The 16,520-nt window shown below is 34.1% G+C and overlaps 1 protein-coding gene and 1 pseudogene across 1 annotated transcript; both read right to left on the bottom strand.

Moving 5' to 3' along the window:
* Positions 1-13,137: 13,137 nt before the first annotated feature.
* LOC148693873 (uncharacterized) lies at positions 13,138-14,055 on the bottom strand. Its single transcript, XM_088678772.1, has 2 exons — positions 13,878-14,055; positions 13,138-13,709 (listed from the first exon to the last, which is right to left on the bottom strand). The coding sequence occupies exons 1-2, from the start codon at positions 14,052-14,054 to the stop codon at positions 13,161-13,163; spliced, it is 726 nt and encodes a 241-aa protein (XP_088534898.1). The 5' UTR covers position 14,055; the 3' UTR covers positions 13,138-13,160.
* Positions 14,056-14,787: 732 nt separating this feature from the next.
* LOC148693872 (uncharacterized) lies at positions 14,788-15,645 on the bottom strand (annotated as a pseudogene).
* Positions 15,646-16,520: the final 875 nt, after the last annotated feature.

Raw genomic sequence — 16,520 nt, 5'->3', positions numbered from 1 at the left:
GGGCAAAAGCCATGTCAAATGTGGGTCATTATGCCTAAACAATTGGGGGACAAGTAAAAAGATGGCACCCCCCACCCTTTTCTGCAAAATGCAGATTAAGGTATATTGTAGTAGTGACCAGTTATGCCCTAACCAACATAATTATCTTTTCTATTTTGGTCGGAAAGTATGGAAAGGGATCCTTTTCGGATCCCTTCCGTCAAATCTACCAAATCAATGAATCTGAACCCTTGAAATTTGATCAAACGGCTAAAAATAGGGAGACCCTTTAAAAGTTATAATAACATTAGTCGTTGGATATAATTTTAAGAGCCCGAATTCATTGATTGGGTGTATTTGGTGGAAGGGATCCGGAGAGGATCCCTTTCCAAAAAGTATAACTAATGATCAAATTTTGTTTTGCACATTTAGATGAACTTCAATAAAAAGCTAGTTCGGGTTGTTTAATTTTTTTTTTCTTTCAAAAGCAGCTTCTTAAAAAGTTGGAACTTTAGTTGTGTTTGGTAAGTGAAAAAAATGTGTATTTTTTCAAATTCATGGGTCCAAAACCATAAAAAGCAATAACAACTCTATACATGCTTCTTAAAAAAAAAAAAAAAAAAAGCTTTTATCATTGGAGAAAGGGAAACAATATCAATTAATGAAACTTTTATATTGACAATATTACCCCCATATGTATATATATATATATATTTTTTTTTTTTGCTAAAAGCATTTTCAGCACTAAAGTTATTTTCACAGCCCTTATTTTACAAATTAAAGCTGAAAATTTTATTGTAATCTAACTTCTGGTGTGTGACATACCTGAAATGAAGAGTTAGATCTACGATCAAGAATTCAATGATTAATGATCCAACTACGAATCTCTATTTATATAATACGCATAGAAAATCCTGACTTTTAATTATTAAAAATTATTATATATTTGATTTAACAACTCAAATTTAAAAGTGAGCTCACAAAAGTGGACATCACTCACACTTTAAAAAAAATGCTAAGTCTCAACCTTTTTCAATAGAATAAGGAGTCAAAAGACGGGAATTCTCTCTTCTCCCTCCCCTCCTCTCATAGTTAATTTTTTTCTTTTGCTCTCTTCATGTTTTTCTTCTCTCTCTTTACAAGAAATCTTGAGATTTCAAACAGTAAAAGAGGAAAAAAAAGAACTTTTTATGATGTCTCTGTCATCTTTTTTTTTTTTTTTTTTTTTTGCATATGATCATACAATATTAACACAAAAATTAACGGTAAACAAATAGTCTATAAAAAGTTTCACTTTAAAATAATCTCCTTAATATTCATCAGGAAAGTATAATGTTGAAGTCCATAGATTTGAGGAACCCTAAAAAGGGAAATGTAGGCATGGAGAACAGCCACTAAACTAGACCGCACAATATAGATGGTGACTAAAATTGTGGGTGTCATGCTGATACACATTATAATCAGCAGTTTTCAACTTTATGTCCAACAAATTTGATAGGAACCGTTGAGAGTTTATTCACAGTAAATCATTTTGATTCTTTCATTAAAAATTTGTTAATATTCTCATTAAGTCAAAGCAGTTTGTTTGATAAAAACATCCCTTAAAAAGTGATCACGTGGTTGTTCACATAACAATTTATAAAATAAAATAAAATAAAATAATTTGCGAAGAACAAATGACTACTTTTATTAATTTTTATTATTAGTGAAATTAACAATCTCATGAAATATTTTGACTAAAATAGCTTTTATATTTCCCTAAGGACTGTTCCAAAAGGGTAAATCCGTTATTTCAAATGTTGCATAAACAATTGTGTCACAGAAACGGAGCAGGTCCTTATCTGACCTGAGCCATCAATTGCAAAGAACCCAGTAACTACAGGGCTACAGGCTATTAGGGCTATACGCCTATACAGCTATATATGTGTATGTATATGTTAGGGTTCACCGTCTTCACTTGCTTTAGGCTGCCCGATTGAGTAAGAACTCAGTCTTTTTATTTGAAAATTCTGTGATCGTAATCGTTTATTGTATATTATGCAGTCAGTTTTTATTAGGTATTATTTATATTTAAGTTTAAATTTAAATTTTAAAATAATTTATGACCTCGTAATATATAATAAATAATCACGATCATAGAATTTTCAAGATCCGCAAAAAAATGATCCGTCAAGAATCCTTTTCCTTTCTATTTTACCTTGTATAGGAAAATTCTCAACCACCACTAGCCCTGTGAGAGCGTTTGATACACGCTTTTGCTTAGTGTTTATGGAACAAGAAATGTTCATCAAACTTTTATTTAGAGGTTTTTAATTTCCAGTCGTGAAAGTGTTTTTTATTTTTTTTTCTTTTGTTTTGAGTTTCTCAATTCAGTTCGAGTGAAGTCGGAATAAGTTGACTTGAGTTTGTTGCGCATTTTAGGGGCGAAATTTAAAGCTTCACAATTAAAATGTAACGTTTAGTTTTTATTTCAATTGTCTCTTTTGAAAGCTAGATTGGAAAAAAAAAGTTTTTATTAATAGTTCGAAATGAAACTTCTTTTTACCTTTTAGCTAAAATTGTCACTGAGATTGACAAAACTTTTCGTTTTAGCCTTGACAATGAAAATCGATAGAAGTGGTTTCTGAGTTTGTCTACCGTAAATCATTTTGGTCCATCGCTAGAAAATATGTCAATATCCTCGTTAAATTGTCACGTGAACAACCACGTGATCACCTTTTTAAGGATATTTTTGTCAAACTAACCTCTCCACATAACAAGAATATTGACAGATTTTTAATGAAATAACCAAAATGATTTACATTGGACAAATTCATGGTTCTATCGAATTTCATTGTTAAGGACCAAAATGAGGAGTTATGTCAATCTCATGAATTATTTTGGCTAAAAAACCAACATTTTTCTCTATAATGCTATACTCTATATTTAGTTATCTAATAACAAACATATTCAAATTTAAAAGCAAAATTAACTGACATGTAACATTGATAAAATGACATAATTCACATCTTCAATGAAAAGAAAACTTCGAGGACTTTGGAGGTGAATGCTAATCTAAGGTTACTTAGACCATCTCCAAGGGCAGGAAGAAACTCTAATCGCTATGTCAATCTTACGCGGATTGACATATAAGTTTTTTTTATGCCAAATTTGAAATATAATAAAAGATGATGTCAATTATTATTTTTAATTATTTTATTGTATGTGTCCCATTACTGAACCAATTATAATCTCGAAATTTATTTTAATTGATTTATTTTTAAAAATGGATCATATAAAAATATCATTTCTAACAAAATCAAATAGGTTAAAGGAATAGAAAATCTGATATTATCACGTCAGTCATCACATAACAAATATGAGATTTGGTTTGTCTTAAAAGTTGAAAGACAATTAGGGTAAGTTGAGAAGCAATTAGGGCAAGAAGAGATTAAACATGTTGGACAAGCTTAAATCTATCTCCAATGAAGATGGCTAAAGGTCAATAGCCAAACGATGACATGATTTGTCTAAATATTCATCTCTAATTGATAGTTGAACTATAATTTCATGAAGCCCACCAGGTCGTTATGGCCAAATGGGTATCAGGCTGGCCAAGTGTAGCCATCTCTTAGCCCTTTTTTAGGACCCAGATCATCTACTGTAATAATTGATTCAAATTTAACGATTAGGTTTGAAATCATCAAACGGTATTTTAATTAAATTAAACAATAAATTTGAAATATAAATTAAAAACTAATAAATTATTGAGAGGACTACGTTTAGCCATTTCGGCTTATTTAAAAATAATTTCTTAAAGAGTTATAATTTCATGAAGCCCACCAGGTCGTTATTTGGCCAAATGGGTATTAGGCTGGCCAAGTGTAGCCACCTATTAGCCCTTTTTTAGGACCCAGATCATCTACTATAATAATTGATTCAAATTCAACGATTAAGTTTGAAATCATCAAACGGTATTTTAATTAATTAAACAATAAATTTGAAATATAAATTAAAAACTAATAAATTATTAAGAGGACTATGTTTAGCCATTTCGACTTATTTGAAAATAATTTCTTAAAGAATTATAATTCTAGACGGAATTATATTTTCGATGAGAAATAACCTCAGGTATTGGGATGGAGCTATGGGGAAGCGTGAGATTTTTTTTTTTTTTTTTTTTTTTCTTTTGTGGATGGAATTGACGTGGCTGGAATGAAAGAGACGTGTCTACAGATGCCTTTACAGGAGCGTGGGTTGGCATCATAATTTGTTACCCTTTTGCCTCACTTTTAAACTTTTTCTGTCAGTCCCACCCACCGCACTCACATTTTTATATTTTCCCATTTCATTTCTTATATTATTGCTTTCGACCATGGATTCTGTAAATTATTACTTATCACCTTTTTTATTTATTTATTTGGGCACCCCTTACCTTTTATAAATATCGGTGTTCATAACTTCGTACTGCATAATTTAGACTCTGTGTTTCCCAAATGTACTGATTGCCTTTTAATTTTTAAGCTTTTTAGTTTCCACAAAAATGTTAATCGAAGGGTTCTTTTCGACCACTGAAATGATACATGCCGGAGAAAGGCCTGGGGAAGGCCTAGAGGAGAAATAAAAGACTAGGACAAGGGATAATAAACTAGCCCAATAGAATTAGAGAAAGCAACGTTGAACGGTATAAACGACTGCTTAATGGTCTAACGTGACTCCTAATAAATGAACTGAGCACATTCTTATAAACTATAAAATATTTTCCAACCATCTAATTCACGTGTCGGCAATCAGAAATAGCAGACGCTTATGAAGGGACATAAATGTTGTTAGACCAAGCACTTAGGTGCAAGTTTCCTCAAATCCTAGGAGCAAGGTGGTCGATATGTATTGGCCCAGGAAAACATGTAGTCAATTCTGAATAAATGGCACTTCATCTTCATGTAGGAGGCAAGTTTGTAAATTGACAACTTTATAGCTCGAAAAATCAAAGACAGTGCCTACTCGGACATTGTGTGTTGGCCATCAACAAGGACTAAAGATATTGGGGTAATACTAGGGAATTAAAAAAAAATTTCAAAATTGCAAATCAAATTATGTGTAATTAATAAAAAATAAACACGTTATTTAACGTTTAAATAATAATCCAATCAATAACAACTTTTACCTTTGCTTAAGAAAATACAGATAGTTACTCTCTGAAGTGCCCACATCCATTCTTGTTTTTTTTTTTTTTTTCCCTTTCGACTTTTTTATCTGCTATTATGTATGTATTTCAGCATTTGTATTATTTAAACCTTATTTTTCTAAGTGTTGATTCGAATGGCTTCATCATATATTCCGGTTCCTCCTTTTGCAGGTCAAATGCCATGCTGGTAAGTTACCCTGTTGGGAAACCACCAATAAATTCTCCTCTTTCACAGATCACCATCACCCCATCTTCAATTCCTGCATGTATACTCTTATTCCACTTTCTTGATGGTGTAGAATTATTATAGGGAGTGGCCAAAAAATCACTTTTAATAATACCGATATTATTTTTAATTTGATAGTTATCATTTGCACAATACATCAAGAATGAGATTTTATCACAAAAAACTTTAGTATTAGTTAGAGTAAGGTTGAGATATTTAAATTCTTCTTTTTTCAATGATTCGATCAATGTAGAATATTTCAAGAAATATTTGTGATAAAAATCCATGTTTATATTTCCAACACCTTTTATTCATCTTTCCTTTTCAAACTTTGTTTTTCTCTTTAAGATTTAAATTTTTAACCAAATTAATACATGTGTATATATCACAACCTACACATATACAAATATATCTCATTACAACCATAGAGTCACATTTTGCTCTGATAATTGCTAAGGAAACTCTCTCAAAATTATGACTCTCAAAGGGTTGTGTGTCATCTCATATTTTTTGCCACAATATTGTATAATATTAACTCGAAAATTGACGTGAAACTGTGAAATAACAAAAGAATCAATGAAAAGTTTTAGAGTTTCTTTTAACATTTCTCTTATACAATTACAAGTTACTTAAAGACACGTTTTATGTTTTCTTAGATTAACAAGTATATGTTTTGGTCATGATCCCAATACAATTAATATCTTAAAATACTCTGATTTATTGGAAGTGAGCTAAATTTAAACACATTTTAATAACCGATAAACTATCCTAATATGATTTTTCCGATAAATAGTTGAGTGATCATTCCACCATAACTAGGTTCCGTCATTTCCAATCAAACAGGGGGCAAAATTATTGATAATTATCTGGAAAACGAAAAACAGAAACCGACGAAATAACAAAATCTCACGGGGTCCTTTCCTTAGGGTAAAAAACAAGATTAAAACAAAGACAAACATTAATAATGCGGGAGACAAATGTGATATCATAATGCTGTGCTAATCGTGATTGATTAAAACTTAATCAACCAATCTTTGCAATGACGTCCTTTGACTAAACTCCTTCCGGTGTCGGTCCGATTTGTTGCATGTGATGGTGGAGAAAACTTCATGTGTAGTCGGTGACGGATCAATAATTTTATAATAATAGGGTTATAATTTTGGTAAAAAAATTTTTGATGGTTATTCTCGTCAAGCTTCTGATGGTATTTACGTCGTAAAATTATTGAGTGAGCCTTTTTATTAAACACTTAAAGCGCACCATAAGGAAAGAAAGAAGAAAACCTACACATTTATTTAGGGTGTTACACAAAAGGAGCAGCAGTTTTTAGTTCAGTATTTTTAACTCATTCTTTTAGTTTACCGCAAGGGTCATAAACAAATATATAGATAAGTATATATAGGATTATGAAGTTGGGTCATGAGCAACCAATAACTCATGTTGACTCCACTTGCAGTAGCTGGATTGGAACACTTATTACATTAGTGTATATTTTCACGTACTATAATATAGATGATCGTAGTTAATATAGAATAAGAGTTTTAAATTGCCAATTAACAACAGTTTTCAATTATTAAAGTACATAAATAAAAACAATAATATAATAATAATAATAATAATAATTTTGAGTAAAATAATGAAACCACGTGCTGATGGTCTGAGTGACTCCAAAAAATCTATCGTCGTGGTTAAGACTGTAAATGAACGAAATTATTGGTTATGCAGATATGGCTTTTTACTGGGTTTGCGCAGGTTAATAATTTGCTCGCATAAATGTGAAGGAATCGAAGTGACGAGTGAAAGCACCCTTTTTCCAAGTTGTTGTCGGATTTATATGAAATATTTGAACTAAAGTACTTTTCACCTTCGCTGAAATGACCCAAAAGAAGAATGGCAAATGTGAAACGTGGGCCTACAAGTAAATACAAAGTACACTATTAATGCACATACAATTGGAGTAAAAAAACCTGAAAAATACAGTCGAATCAAGAACTTGATTCTTTCTATTTGTGTTCCACCACAATGCTCATAGTTAATCGACGTTTATCTTCTAAGATATAGTGATCGTGTTTTTACGATAGTAACATTTCAAGTCATAAGACAATAACGAACCACGATTGAGTTTAACTCTCTCAATAGGTCACTTAATCTCTAAGTATGATACGACACATGAACTTGTATGACTCAACTAATTAACAAATTCACTTGTGACTCAATATGATGAAGTCTTTATACGATGGAGAAGCGACTCTTCATAATAGTGGTATCTTTGAAGAGTCAGGTAAAAGTTGCAGTCTTTCTGCTTAATTGAACGATCACAACCCTATTCATGAATAGTTACTCAACAATATAACTTTCACTTCAGATTCTGGATTTGATACTTTGTAAGATATTAATCTGCTTGATTGTGGTCATGAATAAAGAGAAATTCCCAACTAGCCCCCTCCGGACCTGAAATGGTAGATAATCGTGATTCGCCACCAGTTATTTTTTTTTGCAAAACAAAAATATAATAATAATTTTCACTCATATAAAATAATTTTAATTCTTTTTTTATTATTGAATTAAAATTTTCAACACAGCAAACAAATATAATTAGGGGGAAAGAACTTCTTCTGCTAAAAAAATTAGCACCAACCCCCGTTGATGACCAATCACAACTGGACACGTGTCTAAGTTGTGATTAAAAAATCAACAACTTAAACACATGTCTAGCTGTGATTGGTCATCAGTAGGGGTTGCTGCTGATTTTTCAGTCCTGTTCTAATTAGGGCATCTAGATGAATAATTCAACGTGTTCACTGTTCAAGATTCAACCACTTTCCAGTTTGTTAGGTTTTATTGGTTTTTGGTTTGATAATTGGTAATCATTTTAGGATTCTTCTTACTTTAACAACAAATTTTTTTAAAAGGTAATACTTAGGAGAGTAATTATTTAGACCAAATATTTCATAAATTATATGATGTGGTTGTTGATGAATGAAATATAACTTATGTATAGATTAACGTCTTGATCTCTATTGAGGATACATTACATGATTTACAAATCTAGTCTAAAAAGTTAATTTACCTAGTATTACTCTTTTTTAAATACAATATTAATCTTATCAATATTATTGATGTAAAGTATGATGTACATATTTAGTATTTTAAAAATCTTTCAAAATCTTATAAGAAGTCGGACAATTCTATCACCACAAGTAGGTTTTAAGATCAAAGCTCCATTCTTTTTTTTTTTTACAGTACCAAAGGATACGAAACAAACTTATCATATTAGACTCAAATATTTTTTAGGTAGCACACGAGAAAGTGAAGAATTGTCTCATACATTTAAAAATAGTTCAGAAGCCTTACAAAATATTTTTGATCGACACCATTCGCAATGAACTTCTTTCACATTTGAAAGTTAACGAAACTTTACAAAACATAAATATGAACATCATTCTCGGCCAAGGACGGAGCCACCTTGGGGCGGCGGCATATGTCTCCACTCAGTTTTTTTGGTAGGAAAATATGTACATGTTTGTGATATTAGTAAAGTGTATTAGTAGTTTACTTACTTGTGACATTAGAATTAACTCTTTTAGTTATTAGTGTCAATGTTGGAAAAGTATTTTCACCCATGAATTTTTGAATAATCGATTAAGAAATCAGATGAAGATCAATGGATGAATGATAACATGATTATTTTTGTATGGAGAGATATTTGATAGTATTGGTAATGAAGTTGTCATGCAACGCTTTCAAAATATGAAAAACCGTCAAGGGATATTGTAATATGTTGTATGAAAAACCTTATGAATTACTGTATAAGTATTTTGTTTAATAAATTCTTTAACTTTTTAATTTGTAAATTTGTTATTTGAAAAAGTCTCCATCCATACAAAACTCTGGTTTCATCCTTGTTCTCCACAAACTTGATTGTTAATTGCACTGTATAATAATTGATAATTTAAAAACCAAAGGGTTTTCTTTATATTTTTTTTGGTAAAACTTAAACGTGTGGATTTAAAATAAAGCACATATGGTCCATGCATAACAGCTAAAATACATGCAAACATACTAGTCAAAATATTATGTGGTTTTAATCTGGTCACAAATCACACCAACGTGAATGATTTTGTACAATTATTTTCTTGAGATAATTAATGATCTAAACTTTGCCGATAATCACACCACTTAAATGGTACTGTCCTTAAACTAATTATGTGATTAAAAATCGATGTTCATCGATTGTACTCCTGTCCATACGATTTCTCCAGCCTCAATCAAGAATCTGGCCAGTGTAATGAAAAATGCATGCACCACCATATATACGTCAACTATCATCTATTTGTGAAGGAATATTAGAGTACTCTGTACATCGTCTATTTCTCTCTCACTCTATTGTATCAGTATTGTCCTATGTTCTGCCAACGAGGATGGTTCAGTTGGTAAGGCATATTTGTGGTTAACTCCTAATACAAGTTTGATCTGGGAGTTAGCAGTTCTCATTGGTGCATGATCTGTGAATTCCTACATAAATTCACACTAGTGGTAGCTGACCGTTAGGTGCTAGGTGTAGGTCCTTTCAGCTTGGGGTTGTAGGTATATCCTGACGTTGATGGTAAAAGTAGCCAATCTTCTCTTAAACTTTTGGGCTTCAAAAAGTATTGTCCTATGTTCTTGTAAGTATACCAAAACAAAGAATGAGAGATAAGAATAGGATTTAGGAAAAACTGTTTGGACAATTCAAGCCGCGGTTTGTTTCGGGTTTTTCACTTTTAAAAAAGTACTGTAATTCGGAACAAACAGAAATGAAATGATTAAACTGTTAATTTGGTTTGGTTTAGGTTGACTCACCCTAAAACAAAACAAAACAAAACAAAACAAAACAATTTTTATTTTTTTACACCCTACCCGTAGCCTTGATCAAACAGTTCACACACCCTACCCATGGCCACTTCCCTATTAAAATTTCTTCATGCAATATACATAAAACTAAGTTAAACTGCATTTACCCAAAATGTAAATGATTAATGATCATTTTATCACATCGATAAATAGTATTCAGTCGACAAATTTGTACACCCAATAAAACCAAAATACACACAATCCCCACCAACTAACCTAATTCCACTTGTGCAAACCAATGTGATACATTTTACCACAAAAAAAAAAGAAAAGAAAAGAAAAAAACATGCGACACTTTACAAATACAAATCCAGTGGGTCACCACCCCCTTACAAAAGCCAGTAAAGCACCACCATTCTTGATTCTTTGTTCATTTGTCTCCACCCTCTCCTCCCCTCCCCAACCTCACCCTTTGCAAAATTGCATATCCTAAAACCCAAAATCCTAACACGAATCTCTACCATGCACATAGCCCCCACTCTTCTTCTTCGCGGGTGGCGCTTTTGCCTCAGCAAAAACGTAAACAGGGAATTCACTATGTGGCTTTCTCATATGATAATGCATTGCTATTTGTAAAACAATACATTATTAAATAAAGACACCACAATGATAATGAACATATAATCCGTAAGTTCCTCTTGTATGCTAGATAAATTACAATAACTCAACACTAGTTGCATTGGTTGGGAAAAAGAATAAAATTCTCTCACCTCGAAATTCCCTCTTCTTCAGTCCCTTCCTCTCTCACATTTCTCTTTCTCTCTATAAAACAAAAAAAAATCAAATTTTAAAATAATTTAATCGTCACCGTTCAAATAATAAAAATTCGAAGAGGAGAGAAGTTTGATGAAGAGAGAACCCAGCGCAGGAGAGAAAAGGTTGGTGATCAAAGTTGGTCAGGGGCCCCAAACGACTAAAGGCGTCGCTTTTGCAGAGACCCTCGACTTTTACGCGGGTGCTGCCCCTGCCTGCCTCTGCCCTGCCTCAGCCTTTCATCGTACTTTTGTCACGTCAATCATCCGCACGCGCCCCAACGTCCTTTTTTTTTGTACTTACGCCCCCTTCTCAGTCCCCTCCCCACCGTACGCGTGGCATCGATGAAGGGCTATTCCGTCATTTCGGGTGATTTGCGCCCCACAGCTCAGTGCTGCAGGTAATTTATCCACTCCGAAAATTTCCAATCGTTCTTTTCTTTCCTGCTTCGGCGAGAGGTACTCACATCCCGAGATGCCAAGGACACGTGTCGGAAAATGTGTGGTGAGGGGGACCCACTTTGGAACTGCATCGGTCGTTGTCTCTGCTAGAGGTTGTCGGGTTTTGTTGTACGTTAACGGGGTAAACGTTCGGCGTTTGATCGTGCGGTCAAGATTGATGAATGGGCCAAAAATCGTTAATTCTAATTCAGAAGGGGCCCAAAGCATGAAATGGGCTTTATTGAAGACTAGCAGGCCCATAATAGTGCCATAGGATGGGAGTATTAACAATATTGCCTAGGAAGATCAGTGTGTCATTTGATTCGAAGACCAATGTATTATGAACACCAAGAAAAAGTTTTGGAAGCAATATATTAGAAGATTAACTTCATTTTTTTCCCTTCCATGGTCAAGAATTTGGTTTCTAGATTGGAATTTATAGGGTCACTCACAATAATCCCTTCAACACTCCATTTCATAATAAAACGCACAAAAAGTCTTGTTTTGAAGGAAAAAAACTCTAAGCCTAACTTTTACTGCACCAGACTATTATTCTCAATAACATTCAGTTGTTAGAGGGCTACATTTTTTTAATTAGTATTTAGGAGACGAAAGATTATTCAAAACTATTACAATAAATTAGGGGGAGGAGTGAATTTCCAACCCAGAACGCATGGGTGGAAACCAGCGCTCTTTCCACTAGAATATTGAACAACATGCAAAATTGCAAATTTGAGATGTTGAAACTATATTTAGTTATCAGAAGCATTGCAGAAGTAGGAGGAGAGCTTGTCTCAGCAAGTAATTGAGATTGTTAACTAGGAAAGAGTTGCCTAACCGCGAGGAAGGCCCTTGACGAGTGATTGACTGACCGTTAGGCTCCTTAAACCTTACTAAAAGTTGGATAGTATATGTCTATAATCTATGCAACTAAAAGTTGTAGGACTACATTAATTAAGTAAACTTTAGGGATGTGATATCCACACACCCCATTTTACTTCTCACACACCTTTTTAATTTTCGGCTGTCGGATGGGATGAATTGAAGAAGATCAACGGACATAAATTATCAAGGAGTGTGTAAGAAGTAAAATGGGGTGTGTGGATAGCACACCCCAAACTTTATATTGACTCGATAGTATATGTCTATAATCTATGTACCTAAAGTTGAATTTTCACCTAACCTGAATCGTTACAAGTTTAAAATATTTCTAATATACAACCAAGATAAGTAGAAAGTTTCAACATTTTTTCAGAAGTAATTGAATTGATATGATTGCTCGATTGAGTTGACCTAATAGCACAACTATAAAAGCAAACTAATGTATAGTTTTTTTTTCTTTCCTAAAATGGGGGACTAACTAATAGTAGTCCATCTTTTCAGGGTCGGGAAGGACTTACAAATGCATTTAAGCCTTCCTTAGTCATTATCGTGTGATTCACACATACAAACACCAAGAATCGAACTCAGAACACACCGTATGGTATATGGACCTAAATCCCCACCCACTGAGGCACTCCGAAGTGGTCAAACTATTGTATAACTTGTTTTGATATAACTTTCAATGTGCGCATCCTTGTCAAAACACCGGTATATACTCCATGTTACATGCGCATTGACTTTCAAAGAACACAAGTAGTAGGACTAACATTATTGCATTCATGATCAATGAAATTTTGATTCAACTCCACAAACTTTACGCTTATGAAAACGATAATAAACGCTCATTCCTAGCCTTGGCCGGCCACTTTTGATCGCCGCACGACTTCTTAAAGTCGTGGCATGATAGGATCACGACTATTACAACAGACGAAGCAAACATGGGAATTGGTCCAAAAAACCACAACAGAAAATTGAGAGCAAAGTAGAGTGCTCGAAGACCCAATGACCAAAACTCACTTCCCCTTTGAACTGCTGTCTTGGCTTTCTTCACGTCGCTTTCGGCGGTAGCTCCTGGCGTGGTTAACAGGTAGTTTGAGTGGACAAAATGCCTGGCTGATTGAACAAAGCATGAAAAAGCAAGGAGAAAGCATGTCAAGAGGCAAATGTACTTGATGGAAATAGTTGTAGGGTTTGTGTTGCCATATATTATTTCTTTTGGGAAGAAGTTGTTGTTGGAGTTTGCCATCCAAGCTCCGATGAGAGAGCACAGAGTTAGAGAGATTGATGCTAAGGTTGTAGTTGGACTTGTACTGGAGGAAATCACATCAGTAGCTGTTTTAACTTTCTTTGCAACTTCGACATCTTTACCCTGCAGCAACCAATAGCGAACAAATTAACATGGAACTTGTAGCTCAACTGGTTAGCAGCATTCACCCCTGTACTCGAGATCAAGTAACTGATTCTCCCCTTACCAATATCGGTAGTATAAAAACAATGTCACCAACTTTTGGGAAATTAAAGAGGATATGGAACTTACATGCAAGATTTTTCCAACCCAAGTTTTCTTGTCATTGTTTTCAGATCCAACAGCGGTTGAGAGAGGGTGATTGATGTATTTGTAGAGGAGGAAGAGGTGGTAGATTAGCATGATCAAGATCCCGGTTGGGACCAACACCACATCTAAGTACTCCTCCAGAAAATGCAGAAAAGCCATAGCTTCCAATATCTTGGTGCTAAAAATTACAATCCAGTAGAGGGGACTTCTTGTGTTTATAAGCTGTCCTGCCCATGATTCATGGGATTTTTCGGGATTTCTTTTAACAACGTAAACTTTGACTCGCTTTCGATTGGCTGAAAACTATTAACTTAAATTACTTCAGTTTCCAATTTATGTGCGGCCAGTCGTTGACTTTGAAAGCTGTTGCAAAAATGGAGACTCACATGGATCGAACCAGACAGGAAATTTCGGGATAGTTTTTTTATAAGCAGAACAAGAAGACCCTTTTACTCAAATATATTAGGTGAGGAGTCCATGTGCTTGGATTTGTTTAAAGCACTCGTGGAATTCCTCTTGCATAAGCTCCAAACACAACGTGCTTACAAAAGTTTCTTTTGTTAACACTTATCGTTTGTGAAATTTGAACTTCGGATCTCTCTCAACACAGAGCGAAGATGGGTGCTGCTAAAATAAATTGTCAGGTCCAACTTTCTTGCATATGTTGTACAAGCTGGCCTTGCCGTTTCCGTGACATATCAAGCATACTAGACTGTCCTTATACTACCTCTCACTCTCACGCAATAAGGGATTGCAATTTCTCACATGAATAGGATTGTTTATTACTTGCTGGAAACTACAACTGACAAGACAAATATGTCCAACAAGGAAGAAGAACATATGATTTTAGCTGTACAAAATTCATGCTCAAGAAATGAATAATACACTTCATTTAAAGAGCGAAGACTAGCTGATTCGTATCTGGCTTCTTGAATTCGTGGCAACTTAGGATCCGAACCGTTACAATAGGGGAAGCAAGCATCGGAATAGCTCCGAAAAATCATAGCAGAAAATTGAGAGCAAGATAGAGTGCTCTAAGCCCAAGTGACCAAAACTCACTTCCCCTTTGAACTGCTCTCTCGGCTTTTTTCACATCGATCCTCATAGTAGCTCCTACAGTGCTTAACAGGTAGTTTGAATGGACGAAGTGCCTAGTTGATTGAACAAAGCATGAAAAAGCAAGGAGAAAGCATGTCAAGAGGCAGATGTATTTGATAGAAATAGTTGATCGGTGTGTGTTACCATATATTATTTCTCTTGGGACGAAGTCGTTTGCGGAGTTTGCCATCCAAGCTTCAATGAGAGAGCACAGAGTTAGAGAGATTGCTGCCAAGTTTATAGGTGCAGTTATGTTGGAGGAAATCACAGCAGGAGCTGTTAAAAACTTTCTTTGTAACATCTTGGTCCTGCAGCCATCAAAAGTAAATAAATTAGGATTAAGAGTGTTTACCGTTGCAGTCAAGGTCCTATGTTCGAACTTCAAATCCACCCTCCCCAAATATCGCTTGTATATAAAAAGAGGCATGGTACTTACTTGCAGAAGTTTGCCAACCCAATTCTTTTTTGTCCTTGTTTTCGTATCCGATGGCGGTGGAGAGAGGTTGCATGAGGTACTTATAGAGGAGAAGGAGGTGGTAAATCAGCATCATTAGCACTCCGACAAACACCGCATCTAAGTGCTCCTTCTGAAACTTGTGAAAGTCCATAGTCTTCCAATCTCTTGTTGCTAAAAATGGCAGAGTAAAGGGGTCGTCTTCTTCTGTTTAGACCAAACCCAACCATGGGCTAAATGCTATTTTTTAGGTTTTATTCCCCCAAACCCAACTCAACCCAATTCATGTTAAATGTGTGGGCTAAAAGCTAAAAGCCAAACAAAAGCCAAATTCCCCACATGATTTAACCTAGAAAATGGTGTGGGCACCACCAGCGAGACCCCACCCACATGGGCATGTTTCCTAGGATTTATTGAATCCAACGGTTGATATCGAATATAATCAAATCTAACGATAAAACAAAGATGCCCAAATTTAAATCCAACGGCTAAAATAATTAAAAAAATTATTTTACTCAAAATTCACCCAAATTTAGTGATTTTTCAATATTTATCTGAATTTAAATATTTTTAAGTTAAAATATTCATAAAATTAAATTATGATAGTGAACATAATTTATTTTTTTCTAAATTAATTTAAAAGAAAAAATTAGCCTAAAATTATTCTTTAATAATTTGAGGCTATAAAATTTAAGCCGTAAGGGTCGGAGCCGAAAAACTGTTTTTAGGCAAAAACCTAAATTTTCTGGACTAAAAATTTTAGGTTTTAACCTAAGAGTTGAAGATGGTTTTATCAAAAAATTGTTCCATCCTTTCCTGTTCGGTCCAGTCCAATCCATGATTCGTGGAATAAGTTTCCGCTGCAAATCAGAACTTGCAGAGAATAACCAGTATGTGGGAGTCTCCGCTTTGAAGTTTGTGTATGAAGATTACTACTTGCTTTCGGTTTCGACAACAGCTTTCAATGTCAACTATTAGCTGCATCTAAAATGGAAACTGAAGCAAGCTCTAATTTTCAGCCCATAGAAAGCGAATCAAAGATTACGTTGTTTAACCAATCCCGAAAAATCCCA

The sequence above is a fragment of the Pyrus communis genome, chromosome 10 (genome assembly GCF_041283825.1).
Source record: "Pyrus communis isolate YQ-2024b chromosome 10, ASM4128382v1, whole genome shotgun sequence".
NCBI classification, from domain to species: domain Eukaryota; kingdom Viridiplantae; phylum Streptophyta; class Magnoliopsida; order Rosales; family Rosaceae; genus Pyrus; species Pyrus communis.
The sequence above is the reverse complement of the archived record's forward strand: the minus strand, read 5'-3'. Positions and strand labels throughout refer to the sequence as shown.